The sequence below is a fragment of the Phytophthora parasitica genome (assembly GCF_000247585.1).
Source record: "Phytophthora parasitica INRA-310 unplaced genomic scaffold supercont2.98, whole genome shotgun sequence".
Classification (NCBI taxonomy): Eukaryota; Oomycota; class Peronosporomycetes; order Peronosporales; family Peronosporaceae; genus Phytophthora; species Phytophthora nicotianae.
The window spans coordinates 79,397-104,121 of record NW_008649084.1 but is presented as its reverse complement, the minus strand read 5'-3'; the positions used below and the strand labels follow the sequence as shown (position 1 = coordinate 104,121).

At 51.0% G+C, this 24,725-nt stretch overlaps 10 protein-coding genes across 11 annotated transcripts; 6 read left to right on the top strand and 4 right to left on the bottom strand.

Annotated features, from left to right (window-relative positions):
• Position 1: 1 nt before the first annotated feature.
• Positions 2 to 2,572, top strand: PPTG_19006 (hypothetical protein). Its single transcript, XM_008917317.1, has 3 exons — positions 2 to 717; positions 803 to 971; positions 1,038 to 2,572. The coding sequence occupies exons 1-3, from the start codon at positions 50 to 52 to the stop codon at positions 2,217 to 2,219; spliced, it is 2,019 nt and encodes a 672-aa protein (XP_008915565.1). The 5' UTR covers positions 2 to 49; the 3' UTR covers positions 2,220 to 2,572.
• On the bottom strand, positions 2,198 to 4,262 carry PPTG_19005 (hypothetical protein). Its single transcript, XM_008917316.1, has one exon. It carries the CDS (start codon positions 4,156 to 4,158, stop codon positions 2,569 to 2,571), a length of 1,590 nt encoding a protein of 529 aa, XP_008915564.1. The 5' UTR covers positions 4,159 to 4,262; the 3' UTR covers positions 2,198 to 2,568.
• PPTG_19004 (hypothetical protein) lies at positions 2,757 to 6,034 on the top strand. Its single transcript, XM_008917315.1, has one exon. It carries the CDS (start codon positions 4,785 to 4,787, stop codon positions 5,850 to 5,852), a length of 1,068 nt encoding a protein of 355 aa, XP_008915563.1. The 5' UTR covers positions 2,757 to 4,784; the 3' UTR covers positions 5,853 to 6,034.
• A 103-nt stretch (positions 6,035 to 6,137) lies between these two features.
• PPTG_19003 (hypothetical protein) lies at positions 6,138 to 6,948 on the bottom strand (the record flags this gene model as incomplete). The annotated part of the gene is made up of 5 exons (XM_008917314.1): positions 6,755 to 6,948; positions 6,647 to 6,690; positions 6,502 to 6,579; positions 6,296 to 6,439; positions 6,138 to 6,243 (listed from the first exon to the last, which is right to left on the bottom strand). The coding sequence occupies exons 1-5, from the start codon at positions 6,929 to 6,931 to the stop codon at positions 6,138 to 6,140; spliced, it is 549 nt and encodes a 182-aa protein (XP_008915562.1). The 5' UTR covers positions 6,932 to 6,948.
• A 120-nt stretch (positions 6,949 to 7,068) lies between these two features.
• On the top strand, positions 7,069 to 11,267 carry PPTG_19002 (hypothetical protein; the record flags this gene model as incomplete). Its single annotated transcript, XM_008917313.1, has 16 exons — positions 7,069 to 7,120; positions 7,227 to 7,562; positions 7,642 to 7,823; positions 7,885 to 8,167; positions 8,236 to 8,507; positions 8,589 to 8,651; positions 8,721 to 9,352; positions 9,412 to 9,617; positions 9,694 to 9,873; positions 9,944 to 10,089; positions 10,162 to 10,313; positions 10,382 to 10,466; positions 10,547 to 10,728; positions 10,791 to 10,880; positions 10,963 to 11,038; positions 11,118 to 11,267. The coding sequence occupies 16 exons, from the start codon at positions 7,069 to 7,071 to the stop codon at positions 11,265 to 11,267; spliced, it is 3,087 nt and encodes a 1,028-aa protein (XP_008915561.1).
• A 311-nt stretch (positions 11,268 to 11,578) lies between these two features.
• On the top strand, positions 11,579 to 13,397 carry PPTG_19001 (hypothetical protein; the record flags this gene model as incomplete). Its single annotated transcript, XM_008917312.1, has 6 exons — positions 11,579 to 11,981; positions 12,047 to 12,099; positions 12,158 to 12,859; positions 12,926 to 13,003; positions 13,067 to 13,205; positions 13,273 to 13,397. 6 exons carry the CDS (start codon positions 11,579 to 11,581, stop codon positions 13,395 to 13,397), a joined length of 1,500 nt encoding a protein of 499 aa, XP_008915560.1.
• Positions 13,398 to 13,424: 27 nt separating this feature from the next.
• PPTG_19000 (hypothetical protein) lies at positions 13,425 to 14,766 on the bottom strand. Its single transcript, XM_008917311.1, has one exon. The coding sequence runs from the start codon at positions 14,640 to 14,642 to the stop codon at positions 13,569 to 13,571; it is 1,074 nt and encodes a 357-aa protein (XP_008915559.1). The 5' UTR covers positions 14,643 to 14,766; the 3' UTR covers positions 13,425 to 13,568.
• A 1,312-nt stretch (positions 14,767 to 16,078) lies between these two features.
• PPTG_18999 lies at positions 16,079 to 17,764 on the bottom strand. 2 transcript variants are annotated; one of them, XM_008917309.1, is made up of 4 exons: positions 17,473 to 17,764; positions 17,274 to 17,411; positions 17,046 to 17,198; positions 16,079 to 16,969 (listed from the first exon to the last, which is right to left on the bottom strand). In XM_008917309.1, exons 1-4 carry the CDS (start codon positions 17,728 to 17,730, stop codon positions 16,328 to 16,330), a joined length of 1,191 nt encoding a protein of 396 aa, XP_008915557.1. In that variant the 5' UTR covers positions 17,731 to 17,764; the 3' UTR covers positions 16,079 to 16,327. The 2 variants fall into 2 exon arrangements, with proteins under 2 accessions (XP_008915557.1, XP_008915558.1); XM_008917310.1 differs by having other exon boundaries at positions 17,046 to 17,411.
• Positions 17,765 to 17,865: 101 nt separating this feature from the next.
• Positions 17,866 to 20,212, top strand: PPTG_18998 (hypothetical protein). The gene is made up of 10 exons (XM_008917308.1): positions 17,866 to 18,282; positions 18,367 to 18,535; positions 18,598 to 18,683; positions 18,753 to 18,890; positions 18,962 to 19,126; positions 19,188 to 19,268; positions 19,342 to 19,457; positions 19,523 to 19,595; positions 19,671 to 19,861; positions 19,922 to 20,212. The coding sequence occupies exons 1-10, from the start codon at positions 17,884 to 17,886 to the stop codon at positions 20,112 to 20,114; spliced, it is 1,611 nt and encodes a 536-aa protein (XP_008915556.1). The 5' UTR covers positions 17,866 to 17,883; the 3' UTR covers positions 20,115 to 20,212.
• A 423-nt stretch (positions 20,213 to 20,635) lies between these two features.
• On the top strand, positions 20,636 to 24,606 carry PPTG_18997 (hypothetical protein). The gene is made up of 2 exons (XM_008917307.1): positions 20,636 to 21,291; positions 21,354 to 24,606. The coding sequence occupies exons 1-2, from the start codon at positions 20,720 to 20,722 to the stop codon at positions 24,475 to 24,477; spliced, it is 3,696 nt and encodes a 1,231-aa protein (XP_008915555.1). The 5' UTR covers positions 20,636 to 20,719; the 3' UTR covers positions 24,478 to 24,606.
• The last annotated feature ends 119 nt before the right edge of the window (positions 24,607 to 24,725 follow it).

Below are 24,725 nucleotides of genomic sequence, written 5' to 3'. Positions count from 1 at the left end.
CCTCGACCTTGAAGCTGAATGGCTACATCAACATCAATAGGTTGCCGATATGGCGCAGCGAGAACTCCTTCACGACCTTGTGGAGCGCAGCCGCGAGCGCGTCGTGCAAGTACGAGCGGGTAGTAGTTTGCTCCATGTGCTGCACCAGCAACAGTTGCACGCTCCATCTCTACTGAGCTCGTCGACTTCACTGCCGGTGCTGCCTCCAGCCCCAACACTAGTGATCGTACCTAAGCGCCAAGCACGTAAAAGTCTACATTTTCAAGTATCAGACGAAGGACATCAAGCTCGCCAACGACGTGGAGCACTCCCTAGACTTGCCAAATCCGTTGTGCAGCTTCCCGAGGCCACAACCTCCTTCGAGCAGTATCAGAGCTTCATGGCCACCAAAATCTACAGAGAGGAGACCATGCACCTGCAAAATCGCCGAGCTGCAATCGTTCCAAAGGATGACCTGCTAAAGAAGTTGGCTACAGTTTGTGCTGCAGCGTTAAAGGAAATGGAGAACGCGGAGGAAGCTCCGGCTGTGCGAGAGTCGCTGGGAGCAAAACTGCTGCGAGCGATGGCACTGCTTCGCGGAGGGCGTGCTTTTGAACAGGCCAAGACGCTTGCCCCGCCTCCGCCTCCTGCTTACGGAGACATAAAGAACGCGCACCTGGCCTTCCAGCAATTTAAGAGCGATGATGTGAACGTCACCAAGCAGAAACGAGTCCACCCGTGAGTTTCTACACCACTTTAACCTCTGTATTTGCCGTTCCAGCTGAAATTTTCTTTTTGGCTCAATTATTTTTTTTTTCTGTAGGAGTGCCGATCTGCAGGAAGGTAATACATCGAGCAAGACACCGATCCATTTCGGTGATAAAATCTGTCTACTATCATCGAGTTCCGACTTACCGCTCGCTATTGGGCCTGATGGCCGTAGTCATTCCGCTCGAGACCTTTCCGCTGGACCGCACATGACATTTACCATTGTGCGTTTTCTTATGTATTCATTGAGAGTGAGTTAGAGTCGAGTTGCTAATGTAGTCGCAACTCAGGTGGACTTCCGAAACCCGTCACGCTACGACGAAGTCACCGCCACAGACGATTTCTGGCTCCGTGTTGACCCTGCAGTTCTAGCACCTCCCATGTGTGACCCTCGCCGTCCTCATGCCAATTCTGGAGTTGGTGAGGGCTCAGATCAGACAGCTGATAGTGGTGGCGACGGCGATGTAGCCTCGCTACTCAGTGACACAAGCTACTATCTAGGCTGCCCGGGTTGGCTTGATGACGGTAAGTCTAACTCAACTTCTCTCCAGGAATCATCAATACCGACACACAATGGAAATACTCAAGCTCGAATGACAGCTACGGACGAAGATCGTCGACTGCGTGGACAGCAGCGGTTTCGTTTAGTAGCTATGAAAGCTTTGACACCCTCAAGAGATTACTACGGTGATGATGCGGCTACACGCGAATATGCAATGGAAACGAACGAAGGAATTATGCGCTTAGCTCGCTGGCGGTTTGTGCGGTACAGTCCTCCAAAACACGAGCAACTAATACGTGAGAGGGCAGAAAATGTCCGTCATGGTAGTTTAGACAACGAACAAGACGTCAACGATGCCATGGTGAATTGCTCAACAGTATACCTTGTTCTTAGTGACTTTGCGCTCGTATACGACAGAAATCTCAAGCGTGGAGTGGGGATTCGTGTGTCGTCAGAACCATCATCAGAAGTTTTGAAGCTCAACAATACTTACCCCGATAAGAGAGAGCGTAGACGTCAACAAAGGACTAGTGGAGTGATCACGAACACTATCATGCACCTTTCAGCGTGTGCAAGGTGGCAAGTGCGTATTCTACAGCGTACTGGAGGTATGAACTACTTGAAGGAGTTGGAGTTGGCTATGGCTGCTGTCGCAGGTGACTATCGAAAAGAGGATGGTGCACGTGTGGAGTGGCTGCGCGAGAAGCAGGAGAAATTGGCAGCGAATGATCGCCGATTGCTCGCCAAGACTAACCTAGTGCCTGACGCTCGACGCCAATATGACCTCGTTGTATCCCAAAGTAACAGCAAGCTCGAGCAGATTGAGCGGCAGAAGGATGCGCAAGCTACAGAGTACTTTAAGCGGCGGCTTCGAGCTCTGGAGACGATGGAAAGTGGTCACCAGCTGCATGAAATTATACACCTGAAGCAACAACAGCTTCATCACGTTGTTGAGCTCCCGCATATATGAGAGCAACCGGATATGCTTGAGGTTTGAATTATAAGCAGGGCTTTGACGCTTTGTACGTGACTACAAATGAAATGACCTGGTCTTGCGAACATGCCGTATTAGCTTGATTTCCTCGGCGATCACTTCTATCCACGAGCCTGCTTTCTTTAACGAATGACAAGACCACCAACTCCGGAGTCCGGACTCAGCAAGTTCGACATCTTTTACGGCTAACTCAGTAGGCCGCGAAACTCGCAGCAGAGTAACAAGCAGCCTTGATAATTTGGGCCTCGAGGTAACGCAGTCTGGCATATGCACGAGTGGAACAGGAACAAACACTGCTAGGATCTAAAGGAGCAAAAAGTGTTATTTACTCTTCTTCGTCTTCTTTGCTTGTCGTTCCTGACTTCGCCTTGCCGTGCTTCTTGCGCTTCTCATGTTTCCGCCGTTTACGATTTTCCTTTTGAGTGGCAGACAAGGCTTTGCGCTTTTTACCCGTTTGTGAAGTAGTGTCGGATTCTGTCGTGTCGTCCTTTGAGATAGTTAGTGGGGAATCCTCACTGATTTTCTTCTCTCCTTCTGATCCATCAGGCCTGTCAGTTCGCTCGAAATACGCCACAAAGAATCCGTTCGTCGAGTCCTCGAGGCCGTTCGCACGCACAAGCGCCTTGGCCTGCTCAGCCGTCAGGCCTGCAACCTCGAGCCCACGGCGTGGCCACGACGTAAGAGCGGGCTTCAGTACAAACGGACGCGCCGCACGAATGTTCTCTTCTGATTTAAGCGCTGCCGCGACAACCTCCTCGTCTTCCTTCTGGAAAATGGAGCAGGTCGAGTACACGACACGCTCGACCTGTGGAAACGAAAATGCTTTACGTAGCGCCTCTAGCTGGAAATCTGCAAGTGATTGCAAGCGTTTCGCCGTGTCCTCCTCGTATTCCGCGCCATGATCGGGTTCCAGTACCGTATCATGTGAACTGGCAATATCCAGCAAGTGATCCAGACGGTTTGTCATGCCTGAACCAGAGCAAGACGGGTCCAGTAAGATGCTGCGGACGTTGCGGTACATTTCACCGTCCACAGGCACCTCCAAAAAGCTCTGGAGCTCGGCCTGTACTCTAGTAGCAGCACCTGCAAGCTTCATTCGACGCTTCAGCAACTCCAGTCGCTTGGGTGATCGATCGAATGCAAATACTCGTCGCTTGGGGATCGTGCCGTCCCCTCCGTCGCTATCCTGTTGCTGCAGCAGCATCGCCAGATGACTGGTCTTGTTACCAGGCGCGGCACATGCGTCGATCACGTCGCCCTGCTTGTCCCTAGGGTCGGCGTGCTCTCCATGTAGCACAAAGGCCGGGAAGCAACTGGCCTTATCCTGTAGAACCAGTTTACCACTCTTGACCATCTCATGTTCGTGTAGCTCCGTGCCTGACGGTAGCACGAGCAGGTCGCGCACATCTCGGTCTTGTTTGGCGTCGTACTCGCGCGTGAAGGCCTCAACCTCTTCGGGTAAAGCCAGCAGCGTGTTGACACGCACATAACGAGGTAGTGCAAGGTGCTGCTGGCGGTTCTCGGGCGGTAGGAGCGCCTCATTGGACGCCACCTTGCGCTTGATCTTGAGTCTCGCCAGAGCCGCGCGGAAGCTCGTCTGGTGCTGCATTAGCGCCTTCTTAACGTAGCCACCGCCCTGGATTTTTTTACGGCCAAACAGAAGGTCATAAAGCGCCACGAACACGAGCGCAAGCGGCTCCTTGGCGTTCTTGGGCGTCTTCAGCGCCTTGTGGCACTCAGGCACTGCCGCAAGGAGCTCTCTCAGCAGCGGTTTATAGCGCAGCGTCTCGCACACCAGCGCAAATGAGCTGCGCTTGTGCACTGTGGAATCTGCATACGCTAGACTCTTGAGGCCGCCCTGACGCTTTTCCAGCTTCGCCAGTAGAGCTGCGGCCTCTTTATACAGCTCGCTCATGGCCGGCAGGTGATGCGTGTCAAGTGAAAAGATGACTGGCCCAGGGCGAAATTTGAGGTTTGAATTGCGAAATTTTCAAGTTTCATTCATCAGACTATGCGACGGGCCCAAAGCACAAAATTTGTCCATTTAATGGAGCTCAAAATGTCTTCTTAGTGGGAGCCGTTGGGGAAGACTACTATCGTTGAGCGGTGACCATACTCAAACAAGTGCTGAGGTAGTCTTCTCTGCAACTGGGCCCCGTGGGGAATTTCATCTCACCAACGCTTCAATCCTACCAGGATTCCTGGTGAACGTGACGGACGCAGTTACACGCGCGACCCACTGAAACGAGGCGTTCAGCTGCCACGTTTAATAAAGCTCAACATGCGGCGAGATCTTCCTTTATCTGCCTGATGCTCGTCTGTCTTGCCCAAGGGAACTGCTAACTTACATGTTAGCTTCGTAGCTTTGATGATGTCGCACTGTGAAAGGAAGAAGAGTGCGTTGAGCATTTCAGCGCTGGTGTCTCCTCGTTCATGGATTAATTCTATCGGTTGATTTAGTGGTCAGTTGTTAAACGACTCGTTTGCCGAGGACGCCAAAATAGTTCGGCCGCTTCTTCGATCACTTCCGAAGCTGCAGCCATGCTGTCAAGTCTCAACAAACGCAGCCAAACGCGATGGACAATTTGTGCTGCAGAGTCTCAAGCGGTGCGTGTTGCCGACGAGTGGCCTGATGAAGAAGTTGTCGCCAACGACGTTTCCGCCGTCGCGCTAGTTATCTCGAACCCAGGGCCCGTGGATCACTCTCCGCAGTACATGGCGGCGCTAGAAAAGGAGATTACCCAGGCAACCATACAAGCCGAAGCGCTCGCTACACACAAGCGCCGGCGACGCGTCCGACGGGTGTCCAAGAACTGCCGTACGCTGAGCAAGTTTGGCCCTGCAAATCGGCATTTCAGACGCGTGCAGAGTTCGAAGCCCGCCGCGAACCAGACTGAGACTCGGCGCGAGATCTTAGCGAGGCAAGAGATGCAGCGTATGCGCCAGCAAGTCTTGGTTCTCGAAAGACGACAGGCGTTGCTCTCAGCACTGCACCTCGCGCGTCGTGCGAATGCCATGCAACTCGTAGCGGATAAAGTGCACTCATACTACCGCAGCTTCTCGCACGGATACGACCCAACCCGCAGCAATGCGTGGGAGGTTGAGGCACTGCTGCGAAGCATGATGCTACCGGACGTGCAATCTCCTGCGTTCCGCGACCTGGACACGTTCCTGATGCAATGGCACAACTATTCGCGCTATCACGCGGAGATTACACTTCATTGTGAACAGATCCAGCCACTGGAGAGCGACGATCCGGACGTGTATCCTGTCCAATGCATTGGACGCAGCACCCTGCGAATCTCACGTGACACCATCAAACATTTCTTCCAGCCGCTCCTGGCCGACGAAGAAATGGTACAACGTCTTGTCGGCAAGACCTACGACTTCCCGTTCGTATCGCGATTCCACTTCAACTCGGCCGGTCGGGTGTTTAATGTGGAGCCCCGCGCTGAGCTGGCGGCTGGTCTTTTAGACCTCGTCGTGGATCCGTTCTCTACTGTACGCATGCTCGGTGCCTCCAAATTGACTGATGATGGTTGTCTGCACGCCTACTCGAATCAAGATGCAGCAGGTGCCTCATCTACACCTGCTGTCGACGTTCTATGATGCTGTTTCTACCATCACTGTATGAAACTTTAAAACTTGTTTTTTCAATTAAAATCAAAGAAAAAAAAAGAGATTCCGGTAACATGAAGCTTTCTCTGAAACTCGCTGGAAAAAAAACCAAAGCAAGATAAGGAGTTTACACCACGTATCCTTCGCCATCATCATCACCATCATCACCGCAGCGACGACGACGATGATGACTAAGCTACGACGACGACGCCGATGATTACGCTGCACACCGCAGGTGTAAGGAGAATGAGGAAATGAAGTTCGTTTCTTTTGTTTTCATGAAATAATGTGACAGTGCTGTCGTTCTGTGAGCTTTTGAACTTCTTCAGGCAGTACACCTCCGTTCGAGTTGAGTGGGTCGAACTTATTTTCTTGCAGTTCACTGTAATCCAGTCAGCAAATAATGCAGCAATCGTGGACAATCGGATACTTACAGGAATTCCAGCCTGGTCAGTTGTGCTAACGATGCTGGAACTGCTCCCACGAAGTGGTTACGATCGAGGCGCAGCGTTCGCAATGCACCGAGTTGAGATAGCGTGTCGGGCACGTAACCAGTCAAGAAGTTGGAACTTAGGTCTCTGCAACCGCAATCCATCTCGAATAGGTTTAGACGCTCTCGGTAGAGCACAAACACACTCACAGTTCTTGCAGGCCACTAAGGTCCTTGCGAGGGAATTGCTGCGGCAGGACGCCCACGAGATTATTATTCGCTAGGCGGCTGCAATAGGTAGCAAATAGCAGAAGTTAAGTCTCCAAAGGGAACTGCACTGATAAGGTCCACTTACATGGCCCGAATCCGGCCGTTCCGATCACACACGATGCCGTACCACTAGATCATTAACAGAATAAGACGTAAGTAAAAAAAATAACAGTGAAGAAACATGGTTGCGAACGTTGTCGAGGCACGGGTCGCTGTGGTCGTTCTGGATGTCCCATTGCCCAACCCAACGTTGGCCCTGTGTAGCCCAGTACAGCAGCTTTAACGCGCCACGCTCGTTCCGCGTGATCGCCACCGTTGAGCTCGCCCATGACAGCAACAGGCAGACTACCGCTACTAGGAACGTCTGCATCACACTTCAACAACTTTGTACCCATATTCATGACACATGGCTACAATTAGACTCAATTACCTCTCAAATCATATATATTTTCTAACGCAGGTAAAGTTCAAAACCGCATCGTCGCCAACCTGAAGAGCGCACAAGACATGCTGCTGGAGAAGCCCGAGGACGTCAAACACGAGAATTCGTCGGGTACCGGTACGCGCTCGTTATATTACCAAGAAACTGGCCTAACTGACGCCGTACTCGCGGTGTTTGTACTCGCTCGCGTTGCTGCGTTCTGACCTGTCGAAATGCTGCACAGTGTGCGCCATCTACGGTGTGGACGCGCACCCGACGCTGCAGCTTTTTGCGACGGCAGGTGGAGACAACACAGTAAAGATATGGTCGTTGCAGACGCCAGCCGAGGGAGGAATTGCCACCTTTGAGCTGCTGGCTACATTGGCGAACCACCAACAGGCCGTCAACTGTGTGCGCTGGGCAGGCCATGGTCGCTACTTGGCCTCAGGATCGGACGACCAACTGGTGCTGCTCTATGAACTACAAGCAGGTGCTCCAGCTCCTGTCCCCTTCGGCTCCAACGCAAGACCCAACAAGCAGAACTGGGTACGCTGCTCCACACTCGAGAGGCACACGATGGGTGAGACGAGACTGAGTGCAGAGTCCTGCACTCTGAAGACTGGTTGGTTATGGTGCTAAATGCTGGCAACTGTTTGTAGATGTGGCGGACGTGGCGTGGTCGCCGGACGATCGGATGCTGGCAACCTGTAGTATCGACAATACCATTTTGATCTGGGACGTTGGCGTGGGTGCAGTGAGTGAAGTCATGACGCAACCACTGCAGACGCTTACAGGACACAACGGATGGGTCAAGGGCGTTGCGTGGGATCCTGTTGGCAAGGTGACTGTGTGGAGTGACGGTTGTAAATGGTGTTGAGGTTTCTGATCGATGCTTGCTGTAGTATCTGTCGAGTGCTGGAGAGGACAAAACGGTGCGGATGTGGAAGGTAGCTGACTGGCAGCAGTCCGACGTCGTGACGGAACCGTTCGAGGGGTGTGCTTCCACTTCACACTTCCGTCGGCTTTCGTGGTCTCCTGATGGATCGGTCCTCTGTGCCACACACGCCTTCAGTTCCAAGAAAAACATCGCGTCACTGCTTAACCGCGGATCCTGGACAAACGATCTCAAGTTTGTGGGTCATCAGGGCGTCGTGACCAGTGCACGATTTAACCCTAAATTACTGGGTACGTTGATCAAGTGCGCCGAGGATATAATGGCGTTCTAATCATCTTGTTATCGTATTGCTCTGCAGTAACAAAGGCAGATCCGGATAAGGAATTCGCATGCTGCGCTGTGGGTGGTGAAGATGCGACTGTAAGCATCTGGCTGGCACATCTAGCTCGCCCATTGGCGGTGATCAAGGATTGCTTTGATTCATCAGTCACAGATCTCACTTGGTCTAGCTCCCAGTCACTTCTTCTCGCGTGCTCGCTCGATGGATCTATCTGCTGCTTTCAGTTCGCAGGCGACGAGATTGGTACTCCGATCTCTGACGCGCAGCAGAGTAAACTTCTTCAGGCAAAGGTTTGTTTCGTGATTCCGTGGGCATTGTATCATTTAGAGCCTGACATTCTCTCCATACCTTATCCTCTGCTCGACATAAAGTATGGATCCCGTGCCGGCATTACCCTTGCATCGACTCTTGTGGAGAATCCAATTCAACTTCAGGTACGTTTAAACTTGAGTCGGTTGATGTGGGACAAGGCTACTTATTTAATCATATTATGCTGTGCCTAGCTTGAAGAAAAGTCGACAACTTCACCACGTTTGGCTGTCAGTCAGAGTTCTGGTACAATTGCTGCTCCCGTTGTAGCCCACACAACAAACACCCTCATTCCAAAGAAGAAGAAGAAGCTTGGCACACAAGCATCTAGTGCGCTTCAAAGCAAATTACCGCCTGGAACGAACGCAAGCGACAAAAAGCGGATCGCTCCGGTGCTCCTTCAAGCTGACGCGCAATCTTTAGCCAACAATCCCGCCTCATCACATAACAATATCCGCAATATCTTGGGCCCGACAATCTCGTCACCTACAGCGTCGGACGTGACACTCTTGGATTCTCGCATGGCGTCAACAAGTGGAAAGGAGGTTAGCGTTGCCCCCGACACGAACAATTCTGCAAAGCTTTCGTCGAGTTCTGCGCCGAGCCATAGCGAGAAGACAGGACCCGCTCCCAAGGAAAAACCCGCTATGTCGAAGACAACCGATGCCCATTCTAAACCGTCGAAGATGGAAGTGAAGAAAAACGGGGTCGACGGAAATTCTCTTAAGAGAAAACGAGAAAGTGAGCGTCCTCCAATTCACACCACTACTGTGGTTGCAAAGTCGAGGGAAGTTGTTGCGCGGCCTCCGAAGCTCCTGAATGAAAGGTTTGTTGAATGCTGTATAAAATTCAGTACGTGGTACAGATACTAACTTGCACGTGCAGCAGTGCTGGAGTGGCCAGAGGTGGCCAGCTGCTTCCTGATTTCCCATTCAGACTGCAGTTTTCTGTAGAAATCGACGCATCGACACGATCCAATGCGGCAAACCCCAGCTCGAACGGTAGAACAGAAAGTGGATTGGTATCTCCGAAAGCGGTGGTGGAAGTTACTGTTCATAACCTGAAGAATCCCCAGCCAGAAGAAGTCATAGGTAAAGTGTGCTGATTGTAACTCTCTGATGTGTACGAATGACCGCTGATATTGTGGATTATCGCGCTGCTATGCAGAATTAGGCCCAGTTTATTCGACTATTAAATGCTCCGACGGTAGCGAAGTCAAGTGGATCGACCGTATTCCGGGCCGAGCCGTGTGTGCAGTGGGAAACGCGAGTTATTGTGCTATCGGTGTACACAATGGCGACCTTCTTGTACTCAACAGCAGCGGACGACGACTGTTTCCTGCTATTGGTGTGTATATCAGCTTATATACTTGATTTGATCGCTCAGAAACTAACGTTGCCTCGTTGTTCATTTCCAGCTTTGGGTAGTGCCATCTCAGTAATGGAGTGCAGTGCGAGCGAGTCGCCCTATCTGTTGGTAATTCTGGCGACAGGTGATCTCAAAATCTGGAATCTAGCGGAGCGCAAGCTCGTGCTCTCAAGCTCCATCGAGGCAATTACAAATGTGAGTTAGCCTTCTCCAATTTTCATTAAGGTGGATATTATTTCTGATTTCTGTCGTGTGTTGTGTCGGTAGATCACGCCAGAAGACCATCGGAAGTTGACACTTCTCCGGTGTCAAGTGACGACAAAAGGAATGCCGCTTATCACGTTTGCAGAGTCCAACTCGGAAACGAAAGGTAACTCCAGCTTGCTCTCATACACATTCGACACTGGAATGTCATCATGGTACGGACATTTTCCTGCTCTAGTTAGAAGTCGATCGTGATTTAATGTTTTGGTCTTATTTGTTGTAGGATGCGGGTGGCGGACGATAGCTTCGTTTTCTCGGATTTTGCGTCTGCCTTACCCACAGATGCAGTCACAGTCAAAAGTGTTCCTGTACGGAGGCGCTTATAGTATTTTGTCCAGCCGATCATGTACCGAGTAGCTAACCGTGTAACTTGCATTATGGACGGCAGATCGGGCCATTACGACGGCTTCAAAACGCGTCTGGCTATGGCCGGACCCAGAGAGGAATCGCGTCGGCAATGCTTTCGACTATGTCGGACCCGCTGATGCAGCGCAACGTGACACGCTCGCACCTCGAGCACCAAGTTGCCACTGCGATCATATTGAAGAGCTCTGCCGAGTATCGGTATTGGTATGTTCAGGCTTTGCAAAGGAGATTAAGATTTATTGCTGATATGTTCTGAATTACCACAGGATACAGGCGTATGCGAGGTTCCTCACACATGACGAGGATGTCACTCGGTTGGACGATCTCTGTGCTGAAATGATGGGTCCATTCCACGCGTAAGCTTTGTGCTTTCGCTGCTAACGTGGTCGATAAAGGGGCCTTTCTGCCTATACTAATTTCACGTGTTGTGTTCTGTAGGCCGTCGTCGCCGATTGCAATGGATGACGAGAACTCCACATCAGATGTAGGCAGCGAGTGGGAGCCGATGGTGCTGGTACGTAGCTCCGTTTCGTCGCAACGGCCAAATCGTCACTGGATTCCGACGACTAACTCTAGTGTGGTTATTAATACAGGACCTCGTAAAACGGGACGTGCTGAAGTTACACATCCTGCCCACAATCGCAGCTAATCGCGCGTTGCAGCGTGTGGTGACTAAGTACCAACTCATGCTGAGCGAGATTGAAGCTCGGGAGAAGACGGAAGAAGTCGAGGACGAGTCTTAGCAACGGCGGCTTGAGTGTCGGTAGGAACTGCACCCATATAGACCTAATGGATTGCAATGTGATCGCTTGCTTGCTCCTTATCCGGAACGTTTCGCGTTCGTGTGTGTTCAGCAACGACAAGCGGCATCATGAAGTTGCATCCCACCAACGGATTAACGCCTGGAGTAGAAGCCGTTTCGTCTACTGAAGTCGTCCATGAAGCAATGGCATCACAGATTCGGTGCAGCAAGAGGTTGCTCTTCAGGCCGTCAACACGAGGTATTTCTTCATCTGCGCCTCACTGAGCTCGTGTGACACTCACTTTATCGCTCATGTCAAGTGAGGCGGTGTTGTATACGACCATTGCGGCAGTGCATCGATACCGACCAGAGCCTGGTCCAGAAACTAATACACCGTTATCTGAAGCGAGTCACAGAGTTCAGTCCCCGTGCGTCTGGGAGCCGATATCGTACGGGGCGTGGGCGCAGATCCACATTTGCGCTGAAATCGACGGCCATGCGCGTTTCCGTATTGTGGTGTGGATTCTGGAGTCTGGCGCAGTTGTCGTGAATGATGTTCTTGGTAGCGGTTGCCGCTGGTGGCAACATGCTAGCGATAAGAGGACCCTGCGTCGACTTACAGGCGCCGACGGCTGCACGTACGGGTTTCAATTCCGTTCCGCGACTGAAGCCATCGAGTGTTCACGTATCGTCGATCATGTCCTGACCAATCCAGGTCGGAAATACGAATGTTCGTTCACTGGATCCCTCTCTATTAACATCATGTGCCTTTTTGTTCAGGTGTCTTGAAGGTCGTCAGGAAGTTGATACGTGCTAAGGTTGATCTCCAAGGCGTACGTCGTGTGTCCTTATATGCTTAGACTTGAAGCACGCTCTCTGATTTTGATGTAGCTTATCATGGCGTGGCAGGGCGTCGGTTTACACAGCAACCACCTCCCGTCACGTATATCGAACTCCCTGTCAGAATCGACGCCTCCGTCATCTTCCTGCTCAGAACGAAGAGCTAGGCAACTTACAATCTATCCAACACAGCTGGAAGAGGTCAAGGAACAGCAGCAAGAAGAAGCGGAAGCCACGTCCTGGAAACCTAACACATTCCTTGGACCGGAGGACGCTTCTTCATTGGTAAGTGAAGTCAACAATCAAGTAGATGAAGATGCAAACGAAGTCGCGACTTCTTCTGTCGTCCTTCTCGAGACTGGCGACGTCTTGGGCATGGAGGCGCAGTTCACGAAGCGTTTGAGTGGAGACTGGATCAGTCGTCCGTACAAGACTCGAGGGGAGATTCACATCACCTATGACGTAGAGCATGCACGATACGAAGGACTACCAGATGCATGGCGAACACTAAACCAACAGTTTGGGTTGCCGCTCGAAAAGGTTCCCAAGCGCGAAGTCAAAGGGTACGAAACCAAACTACCTGCTGTGCTGGAAATGATGAAGACCTGCTTTCTAGCGCACGACGGAACTACAACGGAAGGGGTGTTTCGCCTGGCACCAGACAAACAAGAGTACAACGCGATCAAAGCTGCCATCAATGACGGATCGTTCGAGGACTGCTCCGATGTTCACATCATGGCTTCGCTCATCAAGGTTTGGCAGCAATGATAGACACCATGGCTTGGTATTGGCTTCTCATTCTTTTTCTATTGCGGACAGGGTTGGTTTCGAGAGCTTCCAGTTAGTCTGTTCAACATGCTTCCAGAGCAGCTGATCGCGCACACTTGCCAACTTAAGGTAGGAAAAGGATGGCTACTTTGGCATGAACGATGATGAGACTAACGAGTTGTCTGGCAATAGGATCCGAAACCCGAGGTTGTGCTGCATTCTCTTACGGCTTTACCACCACTACATCAAAGCGTAGTGCTGTGGCTGCTAGACCTGCTGAACGAAGTTGTGAAGCATGAGAACGAGAACAAGATGACCACCAAAAGCATGGGTGCGCTACCTTTCTTTCCATCATGTTAACTCTTGGCCAGCTTGCTAAAGACTTGTGTATGTTGCAGCAATTGTCATGGTACCGAATCTGCTGAGCGTTGAGAACCCCGATGCTGCGATGGTAGTCGCGGTATACCGACAAGCTGCAGACTTCATGCAGATGCTACTGCATGCACGGATGCAGCAGACATAAGTTGTAGCTATCACATACTAAGAGAGTAGGCTGGCGGATGCGAAGTCGTTTTTTTTATTAATATCGTTTGGAATAATTTAATGCTCCATGCAAAAAAAGGAAGATGCGTGCAAAAAGAATGAAGACCGCGGAGTAAACTAAGCTGACTGCCGATACATCTATCGCCGCTGTTTACACAAGGCAGCCATACTCGGGGGAGATGTGGCGGAAGATATCATCCTCCAGTCCCTCAACTCCACTTGGCGCGATAGATGACGGTTCCTCCCGGTTGGAGGTGCTAGCTGTCTGTTGAGTCGTTGCAGTGGCTTTCCGCATAGCCATAGTTGGCGACGGTTGCAATGGGAAGAGGTCGTATGAGACGGCGTCAAGGGAGTAGCCGCAGGACGGGTGGTCATTCTCGCCGTATGGGTCCATGGTGGAGGTGCTGAGCTCTCCGAAGGGGTCGTACATAGTGTCGAAGACGAAGCCCACTTGAGCGGGGATCATGCCCGCTTGGCTGTATTGGTTGAACTGCGCTCGGCTGTATTCGGCGGCTGCGTTCATGGCCATGGGATTGCCGAAGAACATGTTGTCGCGGTGCGGCGAGGAGGCTGAGGACGGTGAGTCTGTGAAGAGATGCTTGCGAGCTTTGTTCCTGTGTACGAAGCGCTCGACGCTCGGCCGCGGACTCTGCGATCCGCACGAGTCCTCGTCCGAGTCGTGGTCGTCTGGGGTGTCGGCGTCGCCTTGGAAGAAATGAGCGGGCAGAATCTGACCGAAAGGGTCGATGCCGTACGTCTCGGGTGACAGGAGGCGCTTGAGTTGGCTCTGGTAGCCTGCGAACTGGCGCAGCTGCTTGTCTGAGAGCGGCGGGCCAGAACCATCCTGGGCTTGTTGCTGGCACTGCTCCAGCTCCTGTAGCGAGCGCTTGAGGCTGCGCACTTTGCGGTAAGGCCAGTGGCGGATGCCGATAGCTCGGCAGCGCTTCTTGAAGGCTGTGGCGCGCACGCCGAACTTCTCGGCCGCTACCTTGAGTGGGAGGTGGAAGTGGCGACTCAAAGCCGCGAAGTTGCACGTGGCCACAGGAAGTGGCGACGCCGAGTCGTCCGAAGCTACGGGCGAGTCGCATGCCGCGCGTTTCTTGAAGTTGTGGGCAGCCATCTGCATCCGCAGCGACTGCTGTGCCTTATCGGCCGTGGGTGACTGGAAAGTGAGGTGCATCCTCGAATCGGTGGGCGTGGGCGTGGCTGGCAGCTCCATCTCCATCTTAACTAGCGTGGGTGACGTAGCGGTAGGAACTGGCGACTGCTGGTAAATCTGGAAATGGAAGTCCAGCAACGCACCTTGCACCTAGTTAGAAACGGAGCTTTTCGCGACGGAAACGGCGCGTGGTTTCTATTTCTAAAATGAGGATCTTCCACGTCAGCTGCCCATCATCCTACGCCCTTTCAGGATCTTTCGTATTTTATTTAGGGAATTTCCCGATGCTCCCGAATTAGAGCATGAAGATTTTTTTTTGGCATATTCTACAGTATTCTACAATTTTTGGCAAAAAAGTAAAAAAGAAGGGCTCACTCCCTACGAAAGTTACTATGCATAGTCTGATTTTAGCGACAGTGCTGGCAATGTATCGCTCCTATATCGCCGTACCGGACTCATTTTTCGCGCCCGATAGTACAGAAGTAGAAGCAGACTGTACTCAAAACTATCGCACCCCTTAAAACTGTCCTTCCTACGAACTTGTACCTTGTATCCACAGCACAGTTCTGATCAACTTTACCATTTTTAAGCATAAAAATGACCCTTTAAGTATGAATTCATGTTTTCAATGCTTGTGAAATGAACAAAACATTGTTTTAATGGCCGATGGAGAGAGGGTAGCCATCGTAGCACCTTATTCAACTTGGGGCGTTCAATGTGCACCTCTCTTGACCAATCTCCTCTCGTTGATGGCCACCGTGCTCCAGAGCACGCCGAACTGGGACCCCGTGGAGCCGGGTGGAGCGCCTCATTGTCCCAAAGCCGAAAGCCTGGTATGATCTCCATCTGCTTCAACGAAGTCTAAGTGAACGGTGTGTATGAGTTTGGCGATATATTTACAGTTGGGTTAAGACATTGAGCCGGACAACGAGACAAAGCCGCTAGTTCGCGCTTTGGAAGACTGGCGATCAAAGACAAAGCTGCTCAGGAGCACTCGTGCGGCATAATAAATCGATCGAATTCATGCTGATTTGATAGTTTAGCTAACTTTCTCATCTTCTCTCGTCTCCACCATGAAATCAGTTTATTTGTCTTGAGAACTTTCCTTCTACGCGGCAGTATCAGAGCTGTTGGCTGTACCAACTTGGTAGTACCAATATCCCATACATTTCAAAATCTTCCCGATCTGAGGCAAAGTCACTTCGGGACGAGAGGTCGTTACTTAATTCTTGAGTCTTCTACTACTATAGTAGTTAGAACGAAAGCTGTAGAAATAATTATGGTGTGCTTCCTCCAATGCTACCCGATGAAGTGGATCCGCGCATAAAGAACTGCTATTTCTTTTTTTTGCTTGAGATATTATAGACAGAAGATCTAATCGATCAGCGAGTGAAACCGATATCCAACGAATCTTTTGCGAAACGGCCTTTGCCGTCAAAATAACGGCCACAGCATTAAGCGTGAGAGCAGCGATGCCAATCAAACACAGTGGCTTCTTGCCGTTACTGGTACTATAAGCGAGGAATATATTGCTGAATATATACAAATGTCATGCAGGCTTCTTTCTTGTCGCTTTCGTGCAGGATTCGGTCGAAAACGGCCGTTTCGCTTTTGCAAGATGCGCGCTATCGTGTGGCATACGCCGATAGAAACGTGGAAACTATCGAGAAATCATGCGGGACATGTTTTCACACAACTGCAACGAAATCAGGATATTTACCAGCTCCATGCCTTTTGGCTGCTGGAGCCATTCACGGTTGCAGCGCCTCAGCCAGCGAGCTCCACATGGTCTGAGAGTCGTTAACCGCAGTGTAGTCTAAAGTGTCTGCATTCCACATGCCCACACCGCGTAGTCCAAGTTCGCACACAAGTGCGTACTTGGCTTTGAGACTGCGCGGGTTGTCAAACCAAATCTGGTACCGTCCGCCCTCCGGTGGCGAATACCACACGAACGGGGTCAGTGTTGTCGGATCCCATTGCTCCAGGAGCCCGTGGCTCTTCACCAGTCGTCGGATGTCACCATAGTCAATTTGTCCACCAGCCGCGTCACTGCAGGGGGCACCGAAGAAGGGTACCGGTCGGATCTGGCACCACGACGCGTCGTCAATTGCTGCGGCGCCCTGTTGCTCCTGTAAGCATGGGTAGCGGTACCCATACCATGGGACACCGAGCACCAACTTGCTCGGTGCAATGTCGTTCGCGAATAGGAACTCTTGTAGCCCTTGCTTCACCAGCGCCAAGGGAGAATTGGCACCTGCAACGCAGGCGTCATATATTTGACTGCGCATGTCATATGACATAACGAACAGAAAGTCCGAGGCGGCGGCAAGTTCACTCCATGGATAGTAGCGGCCATCCACGCCTCGAGGAGCCCAGGGTACGTCAAACGTGATCTGTGCAGGTCGAGCGCAAGGTGTTAGCACTGACGCGATTGATCAAGCTGAGAGAATTATGCTGACAATGACAAACCTGCGCGTTCTGCGTTAAGGCATGCTGTTCTAGCTCATGACGCAGCTCGTGCACGAGCGAGGCGAGGCACTTCGAAGTTTCTCCATGCATAGGCTTCTCCGTATCGATGTTAACACCGTCCGCGTAGTTCTCAACAATCATATTGTACGTTGTCTGTAAAACACAATCACAGCATTCAATAGGCGCACTACAAGCAGTTGCTCTCAATGAAGTACATTGACACTGAACCTTGATCCATTCCTGTCGCGCGCTGACGTTGCAGAGTTGGTTTACATCGTCAAAGTTGTGCTTCACCACGATCTTCACGCCTTTGCTGTGCGCGTGACACAGCAACTCCTTGTCTTCGTTCCAGGCCACCGTCGTGAGCTGGTGACGCAACCATTGTCAGTAATATGGCGCCACACAACAGCATCAGCATAATGCGCACCTGCTCCCAGTCGTACTGTTTCCAGCGGTCATCAGTCGCTACTGAAAAAGCGAATATCTCCTTCCGTGTCTTTTTGCCAGCGAAATCGACAGGTAGACACAGAGACGCAGAGCTGCACGGACACTTCAGTAGACGAGCGCGGTCCTCTTGAGTCAGGCGGTCGGCGAAGAGTCCCTTCGCATCATACACCGAGACGGAGCGAGAGACACATTGCGTTGTCGCTGCCAGCAGCACCAGGCCAACAAGAAGGCACTGCATGGCTTGCTCGTAGCGAATTCCTCCAATCTGGATCTGGTACAATGTACCGCTTGATCTGATTACGCAGGAGAAAGATCGAAAAGTATCTTTCGGTGGTCGACTTTTGCGTCCCTCCATGAGCACAACTCGTGAGTACGTGCAACGAGAGCAAGGATGGCTCGCACTAACAGCGCGCTAATGATGAGTATGGGCACCGTCAATATGTGGGGCTTCTCGCCCGCTTACGACGTGTGCAGCGGCCTGTCGGAGTGGAATAAGGGCAAGAGCTCTTGGGTCAATTCCGATGACGACGAGCAGAAAGTATCTAATCAGCCGATCAACGTGTTGCTGGCGGGACCTGGAGATGTTCGCCATGTGCTAGCGACGATCTCATGTAGGCGGCGATGGGAGCCAGCCATGAAGCATCGACCGGTGCATATCTACATTTTCGAGAAGGCTATCGAGACGCTGTCGCGAGATTTGCTGTTGGTCCAAGTTGCGTTTGATACAAACCTGCCGCTGCGTCAGCGCTGCAACTTGTTTCTTGAAATTTTTGGTAATTCTCGAGTGCAAGTACGTACTTACGGCTATCAAGGACAAACGCCTTTAACGATAGATAGATTCACGACCTGTTTCTTTAAATATTGGTATGTGAAGGAGAGGACGAGTGTATATATTGAAGAACAGGCGAAGCTACTCATAGACTTCGTCTACAATGACCGCGGTTCATTGGCAGGCCTGGTTGATCTCTCCCACTTGAAGATGCGCACTCATGATGATCTCATCGACTCGTTCCGAAGCTGGTTTCAGAGTGTCAAGTTTAACGGTACGGGAGGGATCGACTTGATAACTGGATGGTATTTCTAACTCACAACATCCTTTTCGTAGTGGACACGCTTCTGGATCATCGTCTTCGTCACTATTACGAAGTTCGCTACGACTATCGCGATAACCTCATTGACTGGGATTACACTGTATGCTAGGGCAAGCTGCTTCTTTGCTGTACCATGATTTATGACTTTGTTTGCCGTTCTTCTCGATAGATGAAGCTCAAGAAAATCGAGAACGCCAGTGTCATTCACATTCGCCAGTACCGTGATTGGAGAAACACTGGTGTGGCGTTCGAATTTGGCGACCAAACCTATACGGTGCCAAATCGCACAATGGCAGCGTACACAGAGGTATTGGCCGTTCAAACCAGTCAGCGCATAATTAACGGTCTGACGTCTGTGATCATCGTTTAAAATGACAGGCAAAGAAAAAGCACCATGGATCTGTCCTGTGCAGAGGCTTGTGGACGGATATCATTGTGAGCCCATACATTTCATTCGGAGTCCATTGCGAAAAGCCCAACAGATTCGTGGAGCAACTCTTCGAAATTCACAACAAAGGCACGGGGGTCGAGCAGAATCGCCACGTACGTGTTGATTTGAAGTCGATCTTGTCGTGGTGCTCACTGTTGTCAATGTTTGCAACAGAATACTGTCGAAGTTGCAGTGTACAATGTGTTGTCATATTTGTACGAGATCGAGACAGGAAAAAGATATCAGATGGGAAAGGTACGCCAAAGACTTTGTAAAGTCCTTCCCTATTCACTTGCACTGGACTATGGTTATATATCTTTCACGCTAGGAACACGACATCTTCAGCGGAATTGGCGACGCAGAAGGAACACCTTCAGACGACAAGCTAGTCCCGCGGTTTGAAGAGCTCAACGAGGACACGGATCAGTCAAAAATAACTGAAAAGCACGCAGAGTTCGCTTTGTCTTGTGCATTAATTTATACTAACCGTTGCGCTTTGTCACCGCCAGGGAACTTCGTAAGCAACACGTGGCTGCTCAAGGATGCGCAGAAACAATCAAGGAAACATTGCAGGGCGTGAAGGTGCTTCTACTGCCGAGTTTGCGTAGTGCTGTTCAGACTCTACTCACTGAAATTGTTATCCTTCTCCGACTGCAGATCATTCCACTGACAGGGAATGTAGAGGACTTATTCTCCAAAAAGCGCTACACCGGTCTCTTTGACTACGCGTTCATCTCATCACAGCAGTGCCACACACTTCAACCCTCCGAAGATGTGAAGCAGCAGACAACAGCAACTATTACAAACATTTTGAAGGACGGCGCGGCCGTAGACGTCGAGTCTTCTGTGTGAGTACACGTTATATCGATTTCTTTTTTTGCTGTACACTGACCGTATTGGGAGCACAGATTCATGCTACCTCTTACAGAGGAGCAAAGAGCTCTTTACGTGACAAAATTGCAGGAATGGGCTGCTCACCATGCGCTGCAGCCCACGTTCGACTTTCACGACAAGAATGAACCTTCTCATGAAGACATGACTAAGATCAACAACGCAGTGCTGCGGTTTAGCTATGGGGCAAAGGGGGCCAGTGCCGTTTGATGATGGAACAAAGCTCACAGTTTATTCATTTTCCTTGAGACTTTAATCTCAGCACGATATAACATGACGAAAGCAGCTTCATTGGATAGAGTTTTGCCTTAATAACTGGAGTTGGCAAGTTCTCCACCACCCACCTCCTTGCTGCTGATTATGCCAATTGCGAGCTCAAGGGGAAGCATAAGTTATAGCAATAGAATACTGGAGCGCCACGAATCCCTCAAAAACCCCTTGCAATGACATTGGCAATCTCGCTCAGGGTTTCTTTGTACGCAGATGAACAGCGAGCAGCTTCAGGCTGAAGCTACTCAGGTTCAGCAGCTCCAGCTCAGTCGTTTCTGTAGTTGTTGTGAACTCAGCCGCTTCAACTGGCCAGAGTGATTGTCGCACAACGAATCTCAGGCACGCGCCTTACCTTCGAAATCGTATGTTCAAGAATTGCAGTTGTTACAAAATTAAAGCTCGATAGATCGCGATATCACATTCACCTGTGATAAATGCTAAGCAAAAACAATTCTTCGTCTAAACTCGAGAGGCGGAATTTCGCGTTCATAAAGTCATTTGAGAGTGCGGTTACCGGAGCTGCCAGACGTGTGCAGCACTGAACAATGGACACAGAGGGCTTCACGTCGCGTGCTTGGCTGGGCCACTGGGTCTCAGGCGAGGAGGAGCCGGTGAACAACTACTACGAGGACCACAAACTCATGGAGGGCGCACTCATTAAGCTGGGCGACTATGCGCACTTCCGCTACTTTTTGCTGTTCCGCAACGGCCGCTTCTGCTACTACGAGCTGCCAATGCCAGCAGCAGCCCCCGGAGGCGGGTCCGAGGGGCCTAGACGCGTGCATCTGACGCTCACGTCCAAGCACCTGCGCGGCGTTATGATGCTCAACGCGTCAGTGAACGCCAAGGATTTGGCCAAGAGCGAGGACGAGTACGATGCCGACCTCATCAAACGCGGGCTCGTGTTCAACCGCAAGAAGCTGGAGATGCAGCTCACGGGCTACTCGCCCACGGGCCAGCTCATGTGCTGGAAACTGCGAGCTGGCAAGGATGCTGTCTACCTCAAATGGGAACGTGCTTTTCGACTGGCCTTGCGTCCCATTTGGGTGCAAAACTCCAAGTGCTGCATGGTCTGCAAGAAGGAGTTCAGCTTCTTCATCCGCCCACACCACTGCCGGTACGTCACCACTGGCAAGTTGTTAAAAAGAGGGGATCTTAACGTGTTGATATCTGTTACAGCAAGTGCGGAACGTGCATGTGTGACGAATGCTCCGTGTTCGTCCCGCGACTGCCAATGCAGGGATACTACGATGAAGTGCGGATCTGTCGGGACTGCTCGCCAATTAAGATCCAGCGATCTTCACTGAAAATGGGCACTCGTGTGTTGGTGTACGGGATTTTAGTGGGCAGAGTGGTGCAGGTTGACGCTGCGGATGACTCAGTGGACGGAAGTGCCTTCGTGAACGTGGAATTAGTGAAGAAAAACAACCAGTTACGTCGGTTTGCACTGGAGCACGTGGAACTCTACTCCGACGCTGTTCTGTCGGCCAACCGCATCAAGAACGCCATCCGTCAACACTTGTCGTACGCTGTATTTCGAACACAACTCAACTTTAACACGTGGAACTTGCTGGAGACCGTTCAAGAGCAACGCACAGTGCAGATGGTGCGAATACTCAACAAATCGACGAGTATCAACGAGCTGCAATCGATGGTGCCGATGCTGGGCTCTTTGGACACAATGCAGTTCCCCGACGACGACGTCTCTGAAAAAGACCGTGTGAAGGAGTCTCTGTCGCATTATCGTGGTGTTCATGTGTCGTTCCCGTTGCGGTTGGACACGGTGAAGAAGCTGATCAATCAGTTTCGCAATGGAATTCTGCTCCACCGTGTTTTCGTGCGGCAGATTTTGGACGAATCGGAGAAGCTGTTTCGAAAGATGCACGACTCGCCAATGAACGAAATCGAGATCCCTATGGGTGTGCAGTTGGTTGTAGTTGGCGATCTGCATGGGCAATTGGAAGATCTGCTTACGATTATGGACAAGAACGGTGTGCCCAATAGCAAGACGTGGTACCTCTTCAACGGAGACTTCGTGGATCGCGGATCGCATGGAATCGAAGTGATCCTGTTACTGCTAATATTCAAGCTGCTGTATCCCGAATATGTCTTCTTGAACCGTGGGAATCACGAAGAACGTATGATCAATGAGGTATTTGGGTTTGAAGATGAAGTGTATACCAAGTACGGCACGGACAATGACGAGGTGGCTGGATGGAGTGGCTTGGGTACGTCGATGAATTACTCGCCGATGAAGCTGTTCCAGATCTTTGAGACAGTTTTCGGGCTGTTCCCGATCTTCGCGTTACTCAATAAACGCGTCTTCATTGTGCACGGAGGTTTGAGTAACCACGAGAATGTCACGATTGAGGAGCTGCTACAGCTTGACCACAGACGTGAAATTCCGACGCAAGGGACAAGTCGAGCTGACGAGGTGTTTACACATCTCTTATGGAGTGATCCGCGTGACGAGAATGGGTGGAAACCGTCTAGTCGAGGCGCTGGCGTGGAGTTCGGTCCTGATATCACCAAAGCCTTTTGCGCGCAGAATGGAATAAGTCTCATTATTCGATCGCACGAGTGCCGAGAAGAAGGTTTCGACATCGTCCACGACGGTTTACTTCTCACAGTCTTTTCAGCGTCGAGTTACTGCGGTTCCCAGACGAACAAAGGCGCCTATGTTCAGCTGGAGTTGGGAGAAGACAACGAAGTGAAGCCTCATGTGGTGCAATTCTCTTCACAACCGCTTCAAAAACTGAAGGATGCTGGACGCAATGAGTGGCGAAAGAAAGCTCAGCGATTAGAGCGCAGAACGCTGATGTCTCTTGTGGAGATTATTTGCGAAAAGAAGCATGCCCTGCTCGCTGCTTTTAATGAGCTCGATTCTACTGGTTCCGGACGAGTTACGAAGCTTGAATGGAAGGCAACTTTACAGAAGGTGTTGGGTATTGAGGCAAGCTTTCTCTCGTATTTCCATCAACTCGCTGAGGAGGAGCAGGATGGTGGAGTCGACTACCAGAAATTCCTCAATCGGTACACTGTTGAACTGGATGGTGGCAACGTGGAATGGAGGCGCAATCTGATCCGTAAGGTTTGGAAGGGATTCTGTCAAGCGCTCCCGCATCCCTCGGAATCGGATGCAGAGAAGATGACGCTCCAGGACAAACTTCATTTCGCGTTCAATCTCTTCCAGTCTTCCCCGGCTGGAGCTGCCAAAGCAGCGACACCTCTTTCGAAGATCGAAGAAAGCGGACCACTTAGCACTTGTGGTTATGGTGATAAGCCCAAGGAAAGCTACATGCGTAATAGTCTGGTCACGTACGAGGTGTTTCGAAACACCATCCAAGGCAAACTGCAGCTTGGTGACACTCTGTCAGAGCAGCAGATCTTTGAGCTCATGCAGCATCTCGATCAGAACCATGACGGTGTGGTCGACTACCAGGAGTTTTGCTCCTTCTTCGCCGAGTTCAGTCGCACGGATTATCTGCAAGAAATCTTCGAGGTGGACGACACGAAGGCCATTTCTCTTCTGAATCGTTGCGCTGCTCTGCTGCAGAATCCCAATAAATTCAAGTCGCTGCGAGAAGCGTTCGATGCATTTGATCATAGCAAGACAGGAAAACTAACAGTGGACGATATTTTGAAGGGGACGCAGGAGCTGAACATGGTACCTGAGCTGGACAATGAGGAAGCGCAGCTGCTGTTCAACTCGATCCTGCTCAGCTACTATGGAATTAATCAGAGGCATCAGTGGGATAAGCGGGGCTTGGACTGGGTCGTGTTCGAGGACACATTCTCACCTGATAGCACCTTCCAGCGACGTCTGTGGTTGGCAAGTCTCGGAGCTTCAAACACCAATTTGGCAGCGCTAGACATCGGGGACGACGATGTTCAGGACGGACAGGCTTCAAAGAACCAGGCGTGGACGGACACATTTGTTGACAGCGTTAAGCAGTCACTCCACGAGCAGCGTTTGTACATCAAGTTCCTGTTCCGGATACTGGACCGCAAGCGACACGGATACGTCACCAAGCAGCAGTTTGTCGCCACCATGCAGGCCATCAACGAGGAGCACGGCGCGCCGCTGAAGCTTTCCCAGCTCGAGCAGCTGGCAGACGCTTTTGCACATCGTAAGACTGTGCGACGCATGTCAAATGCAGGGGAAGAAACAGAGGAGACCCGTACGTACGTCTCCTATCCAGAGTTTCTGCGCAGTCTGCGTATCATCGACTCGGGGTCGACGGAGGGCACTGCCGTTTTTCCAGAGATGCAAGAGGCAACGGATGCAAGCAGCGGCGAGTAGTGAGTTTGTCCAACAGTGTACATGCTTGTTGATATGTATATGCTAGAGAATAATAGTCCTTTTTTACAATCGAGGTTATACCTTGCTTCAGTAGACGGGAGCGGAACCTGTATATACAGATATTGTTGAAGTACTGTTCCATATCGATTAATGTCTACTAGTATAAGTTTGTATGCTGTGGCTGATAAAGGACTGTGATAGGCTATTAAGTTGCTTAGTTGATAGAATTGGCTATTTATTGTAGTCAC